At 40.9% G+C, this 22,413-nt stretch overlaps 1 protein-coding gene across 1 annotated transcript; it reads left to right on the top strand.

The window, feature by feature from the left end:
• Nucleotides 1-7,060: 7,060 nt before the first annotated feature.
• On the top strand, nt 7,061-17,721 carry LOC311085491 (uncharacterized protein). The gene is made up of 5 exons (XM_084118000.1): nt 7,061-7,343; nt 12,520-12,567; nt 12,971-13,211; nt 14,580-15,221; nt 16,417-17,721. The coding sequence occupies exons 3-5, from the start codon at nt 13,163-13,165 to the stop codon at nt 16,977-16,979; spliced, it is 1,254 nt and encodes a 417-aa protein (XP_083974126.1). The 5' UTR covers nt 7,061-7,343; nt 12,520-12,567; nt 12,971-13,162; the 3' UTR covers nt 16,980-17,721.
• Nucleotides 17,722-22,413: the final 4,692 nt, after the last annotated feature.

Raw genomic sequence — 22,413 nt, 5'->3', positions numbered from 1 at the left:
ACAGTGCTACATCCTTAATAACAATCAGTGAAATGTTTAGATCCTTACTGATAAGTAAATCTAGAGTGTGCCCATAATTGTGTGTGGGTCCATGTACATGCTGAGTCAGATCAAAAGTTTTTAAAACAGTTTTGATTTCTTTTGCCATATTGTTTTCTGCACTATCTATGTGGATGTTAAAATCTCCAGCAATGGCAAAACAGTCGAACTCTGAGGTAATTGTTGATAACAGTTCTGTAAAGTCCTCAGCAAAGGCTGGAGAGTATTTTGGAGGCCTGTAAATAATGATAAGTAAAATGCGTGGAGCACCTTTTAACACAATACCCAGATATTCGAAAGAAGGGTAATTCCCAAATGATATTTGCTTACATTTATAGATATCTTTAAAAAGAGCAGCTAGACCCCCACCTCTCTTAACAGCTCTGCAGACACTCATAAAAGTAAAGTTAGGGGGGGCTGCTTCATTGAGGATTGTTGCACTGCAGCTGTCTTCTAGCCAGGTTTCCTTTAGAAGCATAAAATCCATGTTGTTTGTGGTTATTAAGTCGTTGACTAGAAGTGATTTATTTTTAAGTGAGCGGATGTTTAAAACTTAGTCTTACTTTTTGTCCCCACATCAATCTTAGTTTGACGTGTAATAGGCACCAGATTAGTTGGGTTTGCTGTACGGCTATTGAAGGCCTTAGACTTTCTATCTTGTAATAGAACAGCAATAGAGAAAGATACAGGCACACTGGGTTCCCGCTTGTTATGTAAACATTTGATAAAGTTACTGTTATCATAGCGGGGACCCAACACATATCACTGAGAGCTGGTATCAGTTGTTTTTGGTTCACCTCGAGCAGATGGAGGAGGGTGTGGGCCCTGGCGTTGTGGCAGAGGCCGAAGAGCTCTCACAGGAGGGGGAGGGCGAGCTGGGTCCGCAGGCTTTGGTGGTAGCGGTGCCTGTCGTTTTTTGGTTGGTATCTGGGGGCTTGCAGCAAAAGAGTGGGATAGTTTGGTTCCAGCATACACCAGTTCTTCCATTTTCTGTGAGAAGCACAGAAGTGGCGATGCTGGAGAGAGGGAAAAAGTGTCTGGTGAGAGGAGCTGTTGCTCTGGTGTTATTGGAGGCTGTGATATGCTGTCCTGGCTTCCCTGGCTGAAAGTCGTCCTTGGGTGCTGAATCTTCGAGCAGTTCTGATATGTCTGTCTGTGGTGAGCTCTGTGGGCAGGGTTTAGCTGAGATTGAGTCCGTAAGCAGAGGTTGTTGTGGCGGAGTGGTGTTATCATTGTCCTTGTGTGATATGATAACCGCATGTCCATTTTGCTGCTGAAGTGAAGTCCCGTGGTCATTCATACTGTGTCCAGGTGTGTGTGTGCCATTCAGATTGAGTGGATTGGCACACACTGCAGAAGGATAATTGAGGGAGAAGTAGATATTGTCCTTTAACACTCTTGAACCAAGTTGTTTGGGTGATGGCCATCCCGATGAAAAAGTTGTCTCTGACTCCAGAAAAGATTTAAATTGTCAATGAAGTTTACTCCTTTTATATTGCAAGTTTTTTGCAGCCATGTATTTAGCCCAAGCAACCGTGAAAACCTGTTTGTTCCTCTTGCTGGGAGTGGTCCACTGATGAATGTTTGAACTTTCAGTCTTTTAAGTGTTTCAAAAAGTTCATTGAAATCCTTCTTAAGGAGTTCTGACTGCTCTTTATGAATATCATTCTTCCCCACATGAATGATGAGTCGATTTGCAGTCTTATGTTTCATCAGAATGTTCTGAAGTTCCCTGTTTATATCAGAAGTTGTTTCTTGTGGAGGGCAGCACGTAGTTGTATCCCTGCTGCTAATGTTTCTGATAATGGAGTCCCCCACTATCAGAGTCCTGGGCTCGGCTGTGCTCTGAGCTGAGTGCCGCTGTCTGCTCGACCTTGAGCGCCAGTTAGCATCATTGTTAGCTACTGGCCCATTCAGTCTGTTTTCGATCACATTCATCACGTTTGGGGATTCCTCATTTACATTTATTAGTACTTCAAATCTGTTCTCAAGATGTATAGGTGGTGGTAGGAGACCAGTGTTTGCAATCCTTGTCAGAGCTGTATCTGGGGTAGAGGATGCTACTGCGGCAATATGTGATGCTCGTGACAATCTGATGTCTCGAGTGCCTTTGGGTCTCGCTCCCTGTTTGTGCCATTGATTAGTAAGTCGATCGGCTTGTTTCTCTACCTGTCGAGGAGCACTAGTTTCATGGGACTCACCGGTATGCTGAGGGTGTCCATGATGAAGCTCTGTTGTGTGCTCCGTCTGGTTTGGTGGTCCCATTAGTAACTTTGTTTCAAGAACTGCAATCCTTTGTAAAAGTCTGTGGCAGTTAGTGCAGCAAGTAGATTATTGAACCAGAAGAGGCATTTTCTCTTATCCTTGTAGGCAGTTGTGTTTTCCTTTCCCGGAATGTAAGCTGGTTGGGTAAAAGAATTCTGCGTTTTTGTAGTAATCCAAACTTTGTCATATGAGCACTGTGCTGATTTGCTGAAGTCAAAATGAGGTGATAAAAGGAAATAAAATATAAAAATATAGGAGATAATATGTAAAAGCGATAGAGCAAAGCGCGGAGCAGTAAGCAAGAGCGTCCGAACAGTAGCTGAGCAGGAAGTAAGACACCCCCCGCGGTAATTAAGGAAAAAAAATCTCTGAATGCTCCACGTGAAACTTCATTCTTTCGACCTTTTACTATCATGTCAATTGATTTTGATTAATATGCACGAGGGAGAGGGAGAAAGACAGCGCTCGTGTTGTTTGAAGATGGTGAGTGCGTGCGCGGCCAGTCTTAGAGCCCGAAACAGGAAAAGTGTAACATCTTAAATCAAAATTTTATTACCTATTTGGTCAGAAACTTCATCCAACGCCATTCATTTGATGAATGCTCAAGTCCGATTTTATATATCCTCGAATCCAAGCACGAGTCATCAGTCCGTGAGTCCAAGTCAAGTCATGAGTCCAGAGAATAGAGTCTCGAGTCGAACTGGAGTCCGAGTCCAGGTCTCGAGTACTCCATCACTGCCAGTTATTGTGTTATTTTTTGTTTGTTCTGCGTTTAGCCATTCTTTTCTTATCAGTTTCACCAAAGACAAACTACTGGACATTAGGAAACACATACCAGACAAGTTTTTTACAGTTTTTGATTATTCAGACATTTTGCTGGACATTCTCGTCGGAGGGGCAGCGGTGTTGTTCAAACGCGCGGTCAGACACAAGCGAGGCTGCTCGCTGGTTAGACTCTGCGAGCGCGGCCTCCGCACTGCACCCCCCAGTGTTCACCTTGCGAATCTCTGATCCCTTCCTAACGACGAACTTCTTCTCCTCACCCGCACTAACAAGGATTTTTTAAACTCTGCTTCTCTGTGCTTCACTGAAACCTGGCTGAGTGAAGCCATACCGGATAACGCACTACATCTGCCAGCTTCTAGCTGTTCCTAGCGGATCGCATCGCAGAGCTAACAGGGAAAACGAGAGGTGGTGGATTGTTTCTACGTTAACAGAAGTTGGTGTTCAGATGTAACAACGCTAAAGATGTGCTCTCTTAACTTAGAGGCCCATTTCATAAACTGTAAACCTTTCTACTCGCCGCGGTAGTTTTCCTCTTTCATCCTCATGAATGTGTACATCCCTCCAGACGCGTGTGTGAGCACGGCGCTACAACAGCTGGCTGAACAAATAGCTGAAACGGAACAAAGGTACCCAGACTCTCTTTTAATTATTCTTGGGGATTTTAACAAAGCAAATCTCTCCTGTGAACTGCCACAATACAGACAGCACGTTACATGTCCCACCAGAGACAGTATTATACTGGACCACTGTTACATCACAATAAAGAAAGCATCCACGAGCCTTCTTCAGCATCTCCCTAAATACTCAGACCAAGGCAGGAACCTCTTTTCAAATGTAAACATGAGTTCACAGTGGGACCTTTGTACCAGTTGCACTGAGACATTTCAAATGATACCAAAAATGTAAAATACTGTATAATAATTGTTCAGGTTAAAGCATATAGATTTTTGGGTGAATTCATGTAGGGATTGGTCAAGGGAATGATGTGTAAATTGGGAGGTGATCAACTCAAGTGTGATCGTGTCTCGAATGGGGATGGTAATATAGCAAGAGAGTTCAAATGTTAATGTCCTTTGTTTTCTCAGAGAGTAGCCCTCTCTTCCAGTTCTTCCAGTTTCTCAGTCTTACAGTCCCATGGCCCGAAATCACCACAGACCATGAGTGTTCACTCATGGTTTTTAACAAACAACGGTCTCGAAATTGCTGCCAATAAGCTGAATTGATCACCATTATTTACCTCACATGTATCTTATGTATGCTTTATATAACCTGTGGAGTTCTTTCTGTGTGTTTAACATTTAACATTTATAGAATCTTGATATAAAGTAGATTTGTGTAGGATGCACTTTATTTAAACTATGGAAGTTGGTTTCTTAAAGCGTTTAACTAAACTCTTAGAAGTTTGGACTCACGAGATCATGTGGACATTATGCTAATTACATGCAAGAACAGGAGAACAGGGCGTAGGACCAAGACAATATCTGATTAGCTGACACCCTCGGAAGGATGGGTCCGATGGATGCGCTTAAAACCCAATGACAAGCAGTTTTGCCTTGCTTTTGCAGTGACTTTTGCTTTGATTTGTGCTGACTTTTCCATCGTCCAGCTTGCATGTTAAACTTCCCCGAAGAAAACCCTCTCAGAGTCACTAGGACTATTTTAACGATGCTTTTACTAACTTTTCTGGGCCGGCAAGTTTTGATCCCATAGAAGCCTATGAAGGAGTGATCCAGCTCTCAGATTTAATCAAAAATATCTTAATTTGTGTTCCGAAGATGAACGAAAGCCTTACGGGGTTGGAACAACATGAGAGTGATTAGTGATTACTGACAGAAGTTTCATTTTTATTTTTAACCTTTAATAATACCAGCTGATAGGGCTCTCTGTATATTTACAGCATTATGTAAGATGTATTTTTTCTTCAGAAAAACTAGCATGTAGGCTATCTACTGTAGCCTACCTAATATTTATCCAAATGAGTCAATATTGAATCAAGATTGAAATCAAATCCCAAGAATTGAATTGAAATCGTGAAAATTGTGTTAAGCAATAATACAAACAGTAGCCTACCAGTCATTGTACCATGTAAACATTGTAACATGTTGTGTAACTAAACTTAATACAATTCTGTTTAGTTACCAAATGTTTTGACTATCACAATTACACCTATTGTGATGCAAGTTTTCTTTTACACCCCCCCCCCCCATCCATCCATTTCTCTTGTTCAATTAAAATATCGTGATAATACCGTATACCGCGATAAAAGCTCAATCAATTAATCGCAGCATGAAATTTTGATACCACATGCATAATCACTACAGTATAAATACATTGTTGATTTCTAAATTAAATAATTGGCTTTTATATGGCCACTGTACTGAAGCCAAAGCAAATTTAATAAAATATTATCTGAAAATATATTTGCTTTCCATTAAGTTACTTTTATTTTTGCCTCTTACAACCTGTTTGCTGATCGCCTGAACTTTGCCTGTTCCTGGTTTTGAGTTTGAAAATGTAAGATCAGCAAAAGCTTGTTGATTTTCATGATGTAAAAGAGGAGTTTAAACTGTGATAGAGGTCAGGGGGAGGATTCACACACAACCAGATAAATATCACAGTTCAGTCATCTTTCAGATCAATCTGAGTGTGCATCTATCAAATCTATCGTGGGCTTTTCAGTGAACTAATGAAGAAAATGTTTCTCAAATTAGTTTTGCTCTGTTTCTGTTCTTGGCATCTGGTTGGTGAGTTTTAAATGTGCTTTTATAGCTTCAGTTGTTTCTGTTCTGGTTACATTAGTCAGAGAGGATTACCATTCACTGTTATTCTCATATAGGAATAATTGAACTGTGATTTTACTGTGAGATCAAGTTTAAATTCAGGTGTTGTGCTGAATTCTGTGACGCAACGAATTATGTGACCATAGAAGATGCTGTATCTAGCTAATCCTAACCCCACCCTCAATACATTATGTGTATAGTCATGTAATTCGGTGGGTCACAGAATTCGGCACAACACCTGTCTAAACCCCTATGTGAGTAAAAGTCTCTCATTTCTTCTTTCCTTTTTTTATTTAGGTATTGGTCCATATAAAACTCAGTGTTTGTAGTGCTGCAGAATATTATTCACTTCACATTTAAATAATTGAAAGTGTTTTAGTGAAGCTTCATCAAACAATTCGGAAGTCGAATTGTCATCAAACAATTCAGACGGAAGACATTCCGTCCTTCGGATGAGACGTTAAACCGAGGTCCTGACTCTTTGTGGTCATTAAAAATCCCAGGATGTCCTTTGAAAAAGAGTAGGGGTGTAACCCCGGCATCCTGGCCAAATTTGCCCCTTGGCCTCTGTCCATCATGGCCTCCTAATCATCCTCATATACTGATTGGCTTCATCACTGACTCCTCTCCACCAGTAAGCTGGTGTGTGGTGGGCGTTCTGGCGCAATATGGCTGCCGTCGCATCATCCAAGTGGATGCTGCACATTGGTGGTGGTTGAGGAGACTCCCCCTTCTATGTAAAGTGCTTTGAGGTCTCAGAAAAAGCGCTATATAAATGTAACAAATTATTATTATTATTATTAAACAAACATCAAGTGATTTTAAAGCTTTAATCTGTGAAAAACTCTATTCTTCAGGTTCCTTTTCTTCTGAACTGAAGAGAGGGAAAGAAGGAAACTCAGTCACACTAAACTCTGGTCTTACTGAAATGGAGGATGATGATTCGATTCGGTGGATTTTTGGAATCACTGTAATAGCTGAAATCAATAAATTGTTCGACAGAATCACTGTATATGACAGTGGTTCTCAACCTCTCCTGCAGGGACCCCCTGACAGGCCATGTTTCTGTTTTAACCCTGAAATGGCACACCTGATTCAATTAATTAAAGGCTTAATGAGTAGTTGACTAATTGATTAATTGACGAATTCCTACTCTTCCTGCTCTAATAACTTCTCATTAATTGAATCAGGTGTGCCATTTCAGGGTTAAAACAGAAACATGGCCTGTCAGGGGTCCCTGCAGGAGAGGTTGAGAACCACTGGTATATGATGATGTTCTTGATGGGAGATTCAGAGGCAGACTGAAGCTGGACAAACAAACTGGATCTCTGACCATCACAAACATCAGACCTGAAGATGATGGAACAGAGAGTTCGCTCAGAGTTGGAGTAAATCACTCCGCAGAAGTAGCGGTGCTTCGCCTTCTGAGAATATACGGACACAGTAAAACTACTTTCCATCTCTCTGTCTTACGTGAGTTAAATATTTGTTTTACCCATTTCATTTTTTAATCACCAGATACAATATTTACCCACACACCATTTTGCTATATATATATATATATATATATACACTCACCTAAAGGATTATTAGGAACACCTGTTCAATTTCTCATTCATGCAATTATCTAATCAAGCAATCACATGGCAGTTGCTTCAATGCATTTAGGGGTGTGGTCCTGGTCAAGACAATCTCCTGAACTCCAAACTGAATGTCAGAATGGGAAAGAAAGGTGATTTAAGCAATTTTGAGCGTGGCATGGTTGTTGGTGCCAGACGGGCCGGTCTAAGTATTTCACAATCTGCTCAGTTACTGGGATTTTCACGCACAACCATTTCTAGGGTTTACAAAGAATGGTGTGAAAAGGGAAAAACATCCAGTATGCGGCAGTCCTGTGGGCGAAAATGCCTTGTTGATGCTAGAGGTCAGAGGAGAATGGGCCGACTGATTCAAGCTGATAGAAGAGCAACTTTGACTGAAATAACCACTCGTTACAACCGAGGTATGCAGCAAAGCTTTTGTGAAGCCACAACATGCACAACCTTGAGGCGGATGGGCTACAACAGCAGAAGACCCCACCGGGTACCACTCAACTCCACTACAAATAGGAAAAAGAGGCTACAATTTGCACAAGCTCACCAAAATTGGACAGTTGAAGACTGGAAAAATGTTGCCTGGTCTGATGAGTCTCGATTTCTGTTGAGACATTCAGATGGTAGAGTCAGAATTTGGCGTAAACAGAATGAGAACATGGATCCATCATGCCTTGTTACCACTGTGCAGGCTGGTGGTGGTGGTGTAATGGTGTGGGTGATGTTTTCTTGGCACACTTTAGGCCCCTTAGTGCCAATTGGGCATCGTTTAAATGCCACGGCCTACCTGAGCATTGTTTCTGACCATGTCCATCCCTTTATGACCACCATGTACCCATCCTCTGATGGCTACTTCCAGCAGGATAATGCACCATGTCACAAAGCTCGAATCATTTCAAATTGGTTTCTTGAACATGACAATGAGTTCACTCTACTAAAATGGCCCCCACAGTCACCAGATCTCAACCCAATAGAGCATCTTTGGGATGTGGTGGAACGGGAGCTTCGTGCCCTGGATGTGCATCCCACAAATCTCCATCAACTGCAAGATGCTATCCTATCAATATGGGCCAACATTTCTAAAGAATGCTTTCAGCACCTTGTTGAATCAATGCCACGTAGAATTAAGGCAGTTCTGAAGTGAAAGGGGGTCAAACACAGTATTAGTATGGTGTTCCTAATAATCCTTTAGGTGAGTGTATATGTTTAAAGTCCCTGTAAAGGCAATTCTAAAAAAAAATTCTAAACACATTATAAATGTTAGAAATGTATTGCTAAATCATATTACAAAGACTGTGAACTGTGAAGTACTGAATTGTGGAGTTAGACCGTTAAACAGTTTTTCACCATTGCTGTGTTCCGGATTTTTTGGGCGGGGCTAAAACGGGGGCTCGATGACGCACTGAAGCCCCTGAGCTCCTGGACACGCCCCTACTTGATGACGCACTGGAGCCCCTGATGCTGGCCCCTCCCCTAACAATATAGCACATTCACATCAGTTTGCCGATCGCGAGTTACTGTCAGTACTATTAGTTACTACATCCTACAGTTTGCTAGCTAGCTATGCCTTCGTCACGGAAATGCGTATTACCTGGATGCGATCACGTACAAAACAAATCGGTGTCCTTATTTAAATTTCCGAAAAACTATCATATCAACAAGAGGTGGATTAATTTTGTGAAGAGCCACCTTGATGGAGAGTCGAGGATCACCGCCAAAACCCGCCTCTGTAGTGATCATTTTACACGGGATAGTTTTATAAACTTTCGTCGGAGACAACTGGGATTCACTGATAATCCGCTGTTACTGGTGAATGGGGCCGAACTGACTATCTCCCGCCTCGGCGATCATCCTCCCGTCGCGCCGACAACTGGTGCCATCGTCGGCAGTGCGTGCCCACCAATGAGTGTAAGTTGCCTTGTGTGCTTATGTTATAATTATAGTAGGTAGTCCAGGCTCGAACATGTATGGCTTTGTAAAACAAATTAAGCTGCTAGGAGCATCCATTCCGGCTGTAGCGGTGACAGACAGTTGAGTGTGGCGACGGTAGCTTTCCCGCGAGTGGGCGTGGTTTCAGCGCAGCCAGCGGACACGCCCCCAGCGTTTGAGAGCAGAGACTACTGCTCATTTTTTCAAGATTTTGATAGCTTATTTTATGTACTTGCCGGCTTTTTTTATCATTCAAATTTGGCTGGGTAGCTAATAACACATTTTTCTGTGGTGTGACAAACTCAGAACACATACTTAATTTTGACTTTACAGGGACTTTAAAAGTACAAGTGTTTTTTTTGTTTGTTTGTTTTTTTTACATTTTTTACTAACTGTTCTTGCTCAGGAAGCTGAAGAAGAGGCTGATTGAGATGCTTTGCTATCTTGTTAGTCAAAAAAGAGTGAGATCTTTCTTATTTGTTTCCAGTTGTTTTTATATTTGCTGCACCAAATATTAAACTTTTATTGTCTGCTCCTTCTTGCATCAAGAATAAATAATTTGATAATTTTATTTTAGTTACATCTAAAAGTCATGCTGAGTAGAAATACATAATTATGTTTCTCTTGGTCCCTTCAAAGTTGCATTGGATTTTCTCCTCAGCGTAAAGGTTAAGAGACCCATCTATCACTGTTTTCCATGTTTGTAAAGTTAGTTTCTAGAGTAAATATATAGACTTTAATCTGTGTTTTTACACAGCCATTTTTTTTTCTAAATGGCGGGTGCTGCTGGTGTTTCGTGTGTGTTTGGCCAATCAGCCGAAAATAAGTAAAAAAGTAAATTAGTTCCTCCAAGAGGAGTTCCTAGAGCGAAAATCATTCATAGTTTCCGGGTGTGAACACGCCAAAATCGGGGTATTTCCACCAATAGTTCTATGAACTATGAAAAGGTTCCTTCGGTGCGAAAGCCTCTAATGTCACACCTAAAGTACGATGTGGGAAGCTGTAATCTGCTGATTGGTCAGTTTAAATGTCTCACATTTGGTTTCAGTCACATGGTCAAGGAAGGGATGAAATAAGATTGTAAAGCTTTGTTTACAACTGGTGTTAAGAAGCATTTTGGTCAATTGGATCACAAGTATACCAATGGCCCATTCACGTTTACTCCCGGTGTTTTAATCTGTCTCTTTTGTCTACTTTCAACCACTTCTGTCCAGATTTCTTCGAGGTAGGGTCTGTGGGCCAGTTAATATATGGGATTTCTCAGTTCTTTTATCTATTGGATGAAATAAGCTCACACAATTTGTATGTGAACACAACTGGAGAAAAACATACAGATCTGCTCTTAAAGCTGCAAGTCCACGTCAAACACAGAGTTCCCTTTCGTTCAGTCACAGTGAGTTACGTCAGTGAATGATGTGATGGGGGTATTACTTAGAAGCCTATCACCTTCGAGTTCTAGAAAAACGAGCAACTGGCAAGGGAAATGCCATGGGTCTGCGAAATTTGCGTAGCGCAACTCTGCCACTACGAGCCAGTCGGCTCTCCAGTGTGTTGGTTCAACGACATGTTCCAGTAAGATCACATTGCCTGCTGCTGATCTGTGCAGTGATCTGCCAACAGTGTGTGTTCTTCTCCTTGGGCGCTTCATTACTCTGCTGAGCTTTTTCCTCTCTCACAAAAGATCTTGCGCATGGCACGTTTTTTTAAAGATGTCTCGCCCATGCACTTCTGGGTGCGGTCGGTTCGTTTTGCCATCTGATGGGCACAATCGCTGCCTAGCGTGTTTGGGTTTAGATCACACTCAGGCAGCGTTTGTGGACTAGTCATGTTCTCATTGCGTGAACATGACCATTGCGGTGCTGCGGTCAAGACTCAATGACCTCCATAGAGGTAGAGTCCCCTCTATCAAACCCTAACCTATCGCCTCCATGAGAGTTTGACGTCAGAGTCAGACGATTCTTCCTCGGGCCACACCCCCCTCTTGTGCACCACAACCCGCGAGTGTTTAAGCAGAGATCACGGGATAATCTGACTCTCCCTGTGTCTCGTTTGGCACTCCAGATGATGAGATGATTTCCATCGCCACATCAAAAGGTTGGCTGGAGTCTTCCGGAGATGAAGACTCTGCTGTGCTGCCTCCTTCAGGTGCGCTAGCATTGCCCGAGTCTCATCCGGAATTGTCAGCCATGCTCATACCTTTCATTTCCAAGGTGTTTGATTTTCACTTTACCATGTTCATGTACAGAGACTCATGTGAATGTTGAAGTCCTCAGTGGCATCTGGGCCCTGAAAAAAAAAGTGAACATACTGATATCAAGAGAAAGGCCTGCACGATTTTGGAAATAAATGGTTAAATAAATCTATTTAATAAAAAGAATAAATTTTCTGGTTAAAATTGCTTTTTAAAATTCACAGAATACACACACACACACACAAATGTTTCCTACAATATATAATATAATGAACACCAGGTTTGTTGTGCCTTGTAGGCATAAGCTATGCGCAGTGCTGGATAAAATAATAATAACAATAACCTATAGCAGTATAAATCTTCCAAAAGATTTCAGTAACAACTAAGCTAGAGAAAAATATTTCATGTTACTTCAAATGTTTCCATTCGTTATGATGATATGAAATGAGATAATAGTAACAACATGAAGCCGTTTGGTGCGTTCTGCTTTTCAAACGCGATCGCGATCCAAAATATGATACATTCAAACGCGATCGCGCTCAAATATAAAACATTATGGTTACCATATACATATCTACGTTTGAGCAGATATCCACAAACACAGTAACAGTAAACATGGGTCTAAATATTATAATATTATAATACAATATCCTCTTTTTAGTCAAATTTAGCATGGGTGTCTAAACTTATGCATAGCACTGTATTCTGACTCAAACAATCTGTTTCTAGCTGCAAATACTTATAATAAAGTGAGATGATCTGCTGATCCTGAATGGCTTGATGAATGAGTATTGATAGTCTATGGCTCATCACTATTATCAGAGCAGCTGAAAAGCCTCTTTATTTCATGTCAATAGATCCTGTTTTCTCCTCATTCATTATGCTGATGTCTTCAGATCTGTAAATTGACACATTAAGCTCATTTTATTGTCAACAGATTTGAGCAAACGACACGATCAGCTATTGTGACATCTGCAAGATAAAGGTAAGTTTTGGCATAATGGCTTTTATTTCAATAATCTGGATTTAAACAAGTTTTATATAAAACATGATAAACAAAAACAAAATAAGTGAAACTCAATTGTAGCTTTATTTGTTTCTTGCAAATCTGTAAATGTATTTTTCTAAGTTTTATTCTTTCATCTTTATTCTTTGATATATTTAGTGTCTGTTAATTGTTGTACTCCTTAATATCTTATAAAATTCTTGGCCAATATGTTAATGAGAGGTAAGATAAATGAATAAAGTATGTGGTTGAAACTTTTCCATTAATTTACTTAAAAGTTACTTCTCTAGATAGACAGATAGATATGTGACCATAAATAAGTAAAATGTGTAAATTAGAATAAAAACAAACTCAGTAAGTGATTTCTTCTTGATTTTGTCAGATCTGCTCCTCCTCCTTCAGTGAAGCTCCTCCTCCTTCAATAAAGCTCCTCCTCCTTCAGTGAAGCTCCTCCCACTGCAATTCACCAATAAATGCTGGAATATTCCCATCAGCTACAAGTGAAGACGAGCATCAAACCATCAGGAAGAGCTGAAATCTGCAAAGACAGAGTTTATTGAAGGACAGTGAGAACATGAGAGATCCAGAACACTGCAGAATGAAACACACTGAAGAACAAAGAGGTTGGTGTTTATTCCTGATTCTTCATTAGTGAGGCTGAAGAACATTAAGGTTATAAAGTAGTTCATCAGATTTAGCTCTGTTATAGTAGGAAAAATCTAGTTGTGACTTAATAATAACCGGGTGCAAATTTTTTTTTTTTTATCTGAGCATTTTTTTCTGTTTATTTTACATCTGGTTCACAATTAGTACAACCAACCAAAATTATGGATATGTCTTAATACAGTTTTTGCGAATTCCAAAATATTGTTATTATCTTGCTAAAACACCAACATTTAAAAACAATTATTAAATAAATAGCCTTTGCCACACGTGGTGTAGTTTGTGTAAAAACAGGGAATGTTAAAATTATAGCATTATTGCGTATTTTTTTTATGTTAATATTTTCGGTAGTTGCATACTTTATCAAATATTTAATAGTTCTCAATACAAAAATGTGATTTACTCAGAGCCCCTAAAGGGACATGGTGATGGAAAAACTATATTTCATTGTTTTTGCGTTCTTTAGGGTTGCAAATGAACAAAGACGTTTGCTTTCCTGCTCCAACCCCCTCTTTCTTACCACAAGGGCCATTAGTGATCCGTAAAGAAGTGCTGATAGTGATAAAGGTCTGTCGGCCAAGATGTGTGTGTACATCTGAGGTTTGCTAAATGTCACACCTTCAGTACGATGTGGGAAAGCTGTAATCTGCTGATTGGTCAGTTTAAATGTCTCACATTTGGTTTCAATCACATGTTCAAAAGGATTAAAGAAGATTGTGAGGCTTTGTCTACAGCTGGTGTTAAGATGCGTTTTGGTCAGTTGATCACAAGTATACAAGGGACCAATCCCGTTTACACCTGGTGCTTCAAATCCATCTCTTTTATCCACTTTCGACCACTTTTGTTCTGCTTCTTTGAGGGGACGGTCTATGGGCAGGTAAATGTACGGGCTTTCAATATAAGGGGTGAAGTAAGCTCATGCAATTTGCATGTGAGCATAACCAGAGACGGACAGAAAAATATACGAAGAGTTTTGTTTCTGCTCTTAAAGCTGCAAGTCCACATCAAACACAGAGTTTTCCTTCTTCAAACCAAACTTGGGTCTTCAGCCAACAAAGTTTAAATGCCGTCTGGCTACAGCGCTTCCCATAATGTTTACGCATTTGTGTCTGTTTGAACACACTCGACCACATGAGCGTCTACACTACCAAAGCAATCCGGTTGAATGTGTTTTCGACTACCTCTGGAAGTGGTCAAAAGTGGACAAGCTCAAACTGTTTTAGATCCTGTTTACACCAGTGTTTAGCACGTCCACTTGTGATCGTTTTTTTCACTACATAATTTTTCTTTTATTGATTTACTGAGCACTTTTTTAACTTTAATTTCAGGCCCGATGGATGAGAATGAAGAAGTGAATGAAGTAGAGAAACATCAAAGAAGATCTCAGAAATCTTTCACTTGCACTCAGTGTGGAAAGAGTTTCACACGCAAACAGAGTCTCGATGTTCACATGAGGATCCACACTGGAGAGAAACCATTCACATGTGATCAGTGTGGGAAGAGTTTTACACAACATGGAACCCTTCAGAAACACATGATCATCCACACTGGAGAGAAACTGCACGAATGTGATCAATGTGCCAAAACATTTTTGTTTGCTTCAGCCCTGAAGAGTCACATGACAGTTCATTCACAGGAGAAACCACATTCATGTTCTTTGTGTGGAAAGAGTTTTTCACGTCTGCAGAATTTAAAAGTTCATCAGAAAATACACACTGGTGTAAGAAATCATATGTGCTTTGAGTGTGGGAAGACTTTTATTAGAGATGAAGCTTTGAAACAGCACCAGAAAATTCACACTGGAGAGAAACCTTACAAGTGTTCACACTGCGACAAGAGATTCAGTCAGTCGGGACATCTGAAACAACACGAGAGGATCCACACTGGAGAGAAACCGTATCACTGCACTGCATGTGGGAAGAGCTTCACTCATTCATTTTCTCTACACAGTCACACAAAATACAATCACAGTAAGTAGATCATCTTCAGTTCTGATGCCGCATCTCTTCCCTATTAGTCGGTCGTAACCAGCCACGAGTAACAGGACAAAGAAACACCATCTAAATTTGTCACATTGAATAAAGTTAATCTTTAAGACCAGCAGTTTCAACTCTGATTCCTAAAGAACAATATCCCTTATATATAAGTTTGCTATATAATATAATCTATATCAATTTGCTTTATTATGAGTTTAATTTTATGTTAATTTTTGTGTTGTTTTTTACACTTTAATGAAGGAAAGTACAAGTTTTCTACAGTTTTTTACAAACTGAAGCTGAAGAAGAGGCTGAATTATTTTTAACTTGTTCTTCGTTGTTGTTTTCAAATTAAATAGTTATTCTTCCACTTGCAGTGTATTTCAAAAAACGCAGATGCGAGATATACTGTCATCTAGCTTTGCAACTGGCCTTCACTTTTATTCTCTTGAGATGCTTTGATATCTTGTTAGACAATAAAGAGGGAGATCTGTCTCATTAGTTTTTTTACTTTTACATACTTTGTGTATTTGCTGCAGCAAGTATTAATTTTATTGTACATTTTATTGTCTGCTCCTTCCATCAAGAATAAAACATTTCATAATTTTAGTTACATCTAAAAGTCAAAATATTATGATTGCTTTCAGGGCATGTTTTAAATTTCTCACTAAAGCTTTTAAATGCGTATTATATTTTGAATATGGATGAGCCGGATGTCTGTCTACATCAGTAGCTGTTTTACCCTTGTTTTTGATTGGTGTGCTGTTTTATAGATATTTTGCTATGTAATACAGTAGCTGCATCCTCTGAAGGCTGATTGCTCCACTGCGGCGCGACAAAGGCTGTCCCAATTGACCCTTCGCAGCGAGTTTGACTGACAAGCGATCTGAACTATCATAATCAGCCGAATCTGCCATTTTTGACAAAAAATATTTTTTCCTCCCATCATAATGTCCCATTGTTATGGGCTCTATAGATTTGTGACTCTAATGACTAAAAACATAAATAATGTCTATTACATAAATGTACCCCTTTCATGGAAAATTATGACATAATGGATCAAAATCATCATAAGCTTGTATAACAGTTGTTTGAACACAACTTAATACATTCTTCTATTACATATTTTTTTTCACAACATAATTTTTATTTTATTGATGTACTGAGCACTTTTTAACTTTAATTTCAGGCCCAATGGATGAGAATAAAGAAGTGAATGAAGTGGAGAAACATCAAAGAAGATCTCAGAAATCTTTCACTTGCACTCAGTGTGGAAAGAGTTTCACATACAAACGGAGTCTTGAGATGCACATGAGGATCCACACTGGAGAGAAACCGTTCACATGTGATCAATGTGGCAAAACATTTTTGAGGGCTTCAGGCCTGAAGAGCCACATGACAGTTCATTCACAGGAGAAACCACATTCATGTTCTGTGTGTGGAAAGAGTTTTTCACGTCCGCAAGATTTAAGACTTCATCAGAAAATACACACTGGTGTAAGAAATCATATGTGCTTTGAGTGTGAGAAGACTTTTATCACAGCTGGAGATTTGAAAAAGCACCAGAGAATTCACACTGGAGAGAAACCTTACAAGTGTTCACACTGCGACAAGAGATTCAATCATTCAGGACATCTGAAAACACACGAGAGGATCCACACTGGAGAGAAACCGTATCACTGCTTTGCATGTGGGAAGAGCTTCACTCATTCATCTAATCTACACAGACATACAAAAACTCACATTAATTAGCTTATCTTCAGTTCCAGCACTTTCAAGTGCGATGCCACCTCTCTTTCCTTTTAGTTTGTCTAAACCAGCCTCAACCACGGCTGTAGCCAGTTATGAAGTCACCGAGGTCCAGACTTCAGTATTTCCGAGGTGTATATAATAAAGGTTGTGAAATAATTCCCTAATGTAGTATTAACTCTACTTTAGTGCTGCAAGGATATTGCACAGCTCCAAGATCTTCTCGTCTGAACTCTGCGGTCTGTCGCCGCTCATCAACATCAGAATATTGAGATGACCAATCAAATTAAAGTAGACAGGCTTTATGTTCACAGAAGCTGCTGAGCGCATATTCTAGCGCTTCAGTTAACGGTCATGAAGTGTGAGATCAAATATAGCTAAACTAAACATTTCATATTTGACAGCTATTTTAGGATAGAAATGTTAAACATCAGACAAAAATAATCAGGAAAACTGATGTATATAAATATGAGTTGAGCCTATGTTTACTTTCTTCACTGACAAAAGAATACTACTTTACTTTATTCTATTCTATGTTTATGACCCCGAACACCTCATATCTGGGACACCTGCGATTCTAGAACTCTACAGCCCTGGCCACAACCATCGACAAGTATAAAAGAAACATTGTCAAAATTTGTCACATTAAATACTCCAGTTGTTACTCCTAACCAGCAGAGATACTGAGATTGGGGATATTTTGGGGATATTTAATTTTATTCTATCAATCAATAAATTCCACTAGAAACAAACTTTGTTGTATTATTTTATTTTAATACTGTGAAGCTGCTTTGATACAATCTGTATTGTGAAAAGCGCTATACAAATATACTTGAGATTAGCTGCAGCACTTTTATTTCTACTATTACTGAGATAAGAGCAGCTTTCACAAGAAAGGTGAAATGTAAACATGGACAAAAGACCACCTTACCATGGCTAAATGACACTCTCTGGCAACAAATGAAAGAAAGAGACTTTGCTTTAAAGAGGGCTCTAAAATCAGGGCATAGTAGCGACCGGCTCACCTTTACAACTCTCCGAAATAAGGTTTTAAGGAATTTAAGAAAGTCTAAGACAGAGTTTTTTATTAGAATTATTAATGAAGCTCAAGGAAATGGGAAACTTATTTGGAGAAATCTTAATAAATCTTCTTCGAGTCCGTTGCAATTTCAGATGTCGTTCTGCCAATATCTGGCGCAGGTCACAGCTGATGGGGTCGGTTCAGCCAGGTCCTGGGGGCTGCACTGGGGGGCGTTTTCACACTCCAGTAGATGAGACATTGTCTGAACTGCTCCACAGCTACATGTGTCATCTGTCTGGTGGTTCCATGTTTTCATAAGTGCTTTGCACCTCCCCTGTTCCACTCGTAGTCTGTTGAGGGTCTTCCAGGTTAGCCATGGGAGGTCGTGCCCGCTGGCAAGACATTCAGTCGGGGTGATTCCTCTCTCCATCCAATCCTGGGCTCGTGTAGTTAGCTGGTTCCAGTCATCTTTCCAAATGTTGGTCCTCGCTATTTTTTTGGTTGTCTGGAGAAGTGGGACTGTCAGCAGGAAACTGGCTCTCGATTTCAAACGGGGTGGGGGTGCAATGTGTCCGTGCAGGGGGTGCCTGGTGTCAAACTCCTGTGTTCTCCGCTCGTCTTGGGCAATGATGGATCGTCTGATGTAAGGGGGGGCAATGCCAGCTAGAGCATAGAGGCACGGGACTGGCGTTGTCTTTATACATCCCGTGATAATGCGGCAGGTGTCGTTGAGGGCTATGTCAATCAGTTTGGTATGGTGGGAGCGGCTCCAGCTTGAGCACGCGTATTCGGCTGTGGAGAAGCACAGGGCTAGGGCAGTTGCACGGATGGTTGATGGATCGGCACCCCATTTTGAGTTTACCAGTTTGCGCAGAATGTTGTTGCGAGTGTTGATCTTGGCTTTGGTATTCTGGAGGTGAGTTTTGAAAGAGAGTGTCCTGTCGAGTGTGACTCCCAGGTACACAGGGTGAGGGTGGTTGGAGAGTTTGTGGCCATCCCATGGGATGCTCAGTTCTTTTTTCGCATCTCGATTTTTGAGATGGAAGCTGCATAGTTGAGTTTTTGATGGGTTCGGTTTCAGGTGGTTGTTTTTGTAGTAGGTTGACATCTCTTGAAGGGCATTTTCCAGGACTGCCTCAATCTTCTGGAAGTTCTCCTGTTGGGTGGTGATGCAGAGATCATCCGCATAAATAAAGCGGCGGCATTGTGAGTGAAGTGGTTGGTCATTAGTGTAGATGTTGAAGAGGAGTGGGGCCAGTACACTGCCTTGTGGTAGGCCGTTCTTTTGGGCTTTCCATTTGCTCTTCTTGTCATTTAATTGGACAAAGAAGCGCCTGTTGTTGAGGAGGCTTTTGATGATTTGGCACAGGTCGAGGTCACCAGTCATGTCAAAAAGTTTCCTAATCATGGTGCGGTGCTGGACTGTATCGTAGGCAGCAGTAAGATCTATGAAAGCTGCTCCAGTGATGAGTTTACACTCAAAACCATCCTCAATATGTTGGGTGAGGTTCAATAGCTGCCCAGCACAGGAGCGACCAGGACGGAAACCAGCTTGATCTTTAGTAAGCTTGGAGTCTATAACTGGCATAAGGCGTTGGAGTAATAGCCTCTCATAGAGCTTGTAGGTGATGCAGAGGAGTGAAATTGGTCTGTAGCTCTTTGGGGATGATGGGTCCTTTCCAGGTTTGACAATTGCGACTATCTTGGCCTTTCTCCATGCCGGAGGGATTATTTTCTCTGCCATGCATGAGTTCAACATTTCTAGGAGCCAGGTCTTTGCTTTAGGTCCCAGGTGCTGTATCATTTCCGTCAGTACGTCGTCGGTTCCTGCTGCTTTCCCAGGTTTCAGCATGTTCATTGCAGCTTCCAGTTCTTGTGGATCGAATGGCTTGGTAAGTGCTCTGGCTGGTTGTGGGTGGTCCGGTACCGCTGTCCGGCGGTATTCTCCTGTGGGTCTGCGCCGGTTTTGGCTGCGACCGTTTGCCACCAGCTGTGCTGCAACTGCGTTTGCTGTGACTGTTGAGAGCGTGGGTGGTGTGGTATGGTCTTCGCCGAGGCGGCGGATTGTGGCCCATGCCTTCCTGCTGTTGTTGGTCATGTTGGTATTTTCTAACAGCTCCTTCCAGGCTAGCCTTCGATCTTCCCCAACTTTGTTTAGCAGGGTCTCTCCGAGTTCTGTGACGGTGGGGGAGAAGGGGTCCTCATGATATGCCTCGTGGTAGGCTTTCAATAGCTCATTAGATGTTTCTGACAGTCCGGAGATGTACTCGGTCTGGCATCCTCTTGGTATATGTCGCCTGGCTGACCTTTTCAACAAGTCTATGAACATGTTGTAGTTGTTGGGGTGTGATGGAATGCTGGAGATGGAGTTTTCAATCTCCTGTTGGAACGGCAGCCAGTCTGCCCTCCGCAGATTAAACCTTCTGCGGAAGGGGACGGTAGTTGCTTGGAGGACAGATTTGATGGTTATGGTGATTGGCCGGTGTTGCGTGTGGGGGATAGGATCCAAGACAGCTTTCACAACTCTCGATGTTAGTTCACTGCTCACGCAAACAAGATCTGGGTTATATCCTCGTTTCCATCTGGCGCTGTGGAAAGATTTTGACAGTTTAGCGTCATGGATCAGGGTCAGGTGTTTCGACTCAAGCCAGGTTTCGACTTCATCTCCATCTTGATTGTTCACTTCATAACCCCACAGTGTGCTATGAGCATTGAAGTCCCCAATGTTAATGTGGTATTTCCTTTTGCATCTATCTGGCAGTTCAGGGTGGAGGAACGGGCTATGGGGGGGTTTATACACTGATGTGACAGAGACATTCGGGAGGGCAACTGTGATGGTTTCCATTTGCCCTTTGGTGATGTGGGTGCAGACCTCTTCGATCGCAAGGTTTGGTCTGCTGAATACAGCTGACCCATACTGTCTGTGTCGGATCTCAGCCACCAGCTTCATTCCAGGGATGGCTGGTCGGTGTTGTGCAGGGCCGATATGGGTTTCCTGCATGCACACTATGTCGAAGCATCTGACCGTTGTTGCTAGTATGTCTGCCTTGCGTCTGGAGAAACCTTCAATATTAATTGAGGCGATTGACAGTGCAGGCCCCGAGGGGGGCGAGTATCTGTTGCGCTTCGGCATCGTTCATCTGTTAGATTGCTCGGGTTGGTATACAGATATTGGCCTACTGGCAGTAGTAATATCGGATAGAAACTATCAGATTGTACCAGTCAGCGTTTCCCAGGCTGCACCACGGGGAGGTTTCTGTATTAGCAGCCTTAATACTTAATCTTAATAAATTAACTGGTCGGAATAAAGAACAAAGGATAACTTTACCTGAACTCAAAGTGAATGGAATCCTGACCCAAGATAATGATATGATAGCAAGTACATTTAATGATTTCTTTATAAATTCAGTCAGGGAGCTGGCTCAAGGTATCCCAACTGAAACTATACCATCTATTCATATTGATAAAGCTAAACCTATTTTTAAAATAAAGGAAATATCTGAATCAGAGGTTATAAAAATTAAAAAGGCTTTTGACACTGTGAATCACCGGACACTATTATCAAAATTATCTTTTTTTAATTTCTCAGATGAGGCCATGAAATGGATGGAGTCATATTTAACTAACAGGAAACAGAGTGTACTGTACATATTGGTAATTCTTACTCTTCATATCTTGATTGTAATATTGGTGTACCCCAGGGGTCAGTATTGGGCCCTATCTTGTTTAGCCTGTACATTAATGACTTGCCTTCAGTCTGTCAATCTGTTAATGTACAAATGTATGCAGATGATACAGATCTTTATTTGCATACCAAGAACAGACAACAGGCTGCAACTAAATTAACCGAAGCACTGGTGCATGTTTCCGAATGGCTAAAAATGTCAGATCTGCATCTTAACATTAACAAAACAGTTCTTTTTATGTTCTTTTCTAAGAGGTCCACAAGTGCACAGCAGGCTGATGTTTTTATTGAAGGAGAAAAACTCATGGTTGTGTCTGAGTTTAAATACCTTGGTATTATTTTAGATTCTAATTTAACTTTTAAAAAGCATGTTAAAAAGGTGGCTAATACCATTAGATATAATCTGGCTAACTTCAGACACACAAGGCCTTATTTAACAACAGAGGCAGCCAAACTTTTTACGTATGCCATGATTTTTTCTCACATATCATATTGTTTTACAAGCTGGTCCCAAGCAAATGTGACAACTCTTAAACCAATAGAAACCCTTTATAAGCAAACCTTAAAAATATTAGATAAAAAAAACTATCAGCTATCACCACTGCAATATTACTAAATATAATTTATTCAATTTTGACAGTTTTTTACATTATCTAGATGCCTGCCTCATTTTTAAAATTTTACATGGGCTTGCACCTCCACCACTGGGTGAATTTATACAACAGAAGAAC

This window comes from Abramis brama (assembly GCF_963993115.1).
Source record: "Abramis brama genome assembly, chromosome: 6".
NCBI classification, from domain to species: Eukaryota; Metazoa; Chordata; class Actinopteri; order Cypriniformes; family Leuciscidae; genus Abramis; species Abramis brama.
Note: the sequence above shows the minus strand (reverse complement) of the source record. Positions and strands in the feature narration are given on the sequence as shown.

What these genes read in the sequence shown, in the direction of transcription:
- LOC311085491 (XM_084118000.1), top strand. Translation starts at nt 13,163, where the DNA reads ATGAGAGATCCAGAACACTGCAGAATGAAACACACTGAAGAACAAAGA. An exon ending in ACACACTGAAGAACAAAGAG is followed by an intron (nt 13,212 to 14,579) that starts GTTGGTGTTTAT and finishes CTTTAATTTCAG; the next exon opens with GCCCGATGGATGAGAATGAA. An exon ending in TCACACAAAATACAATCACA is followed by an intron (nt 15,222 to 16,416) that starts GTAAGTAGATCA and finishes CTTTAATTTCAG; the next exon opens with GCCCAATGGATGAGAATAAA.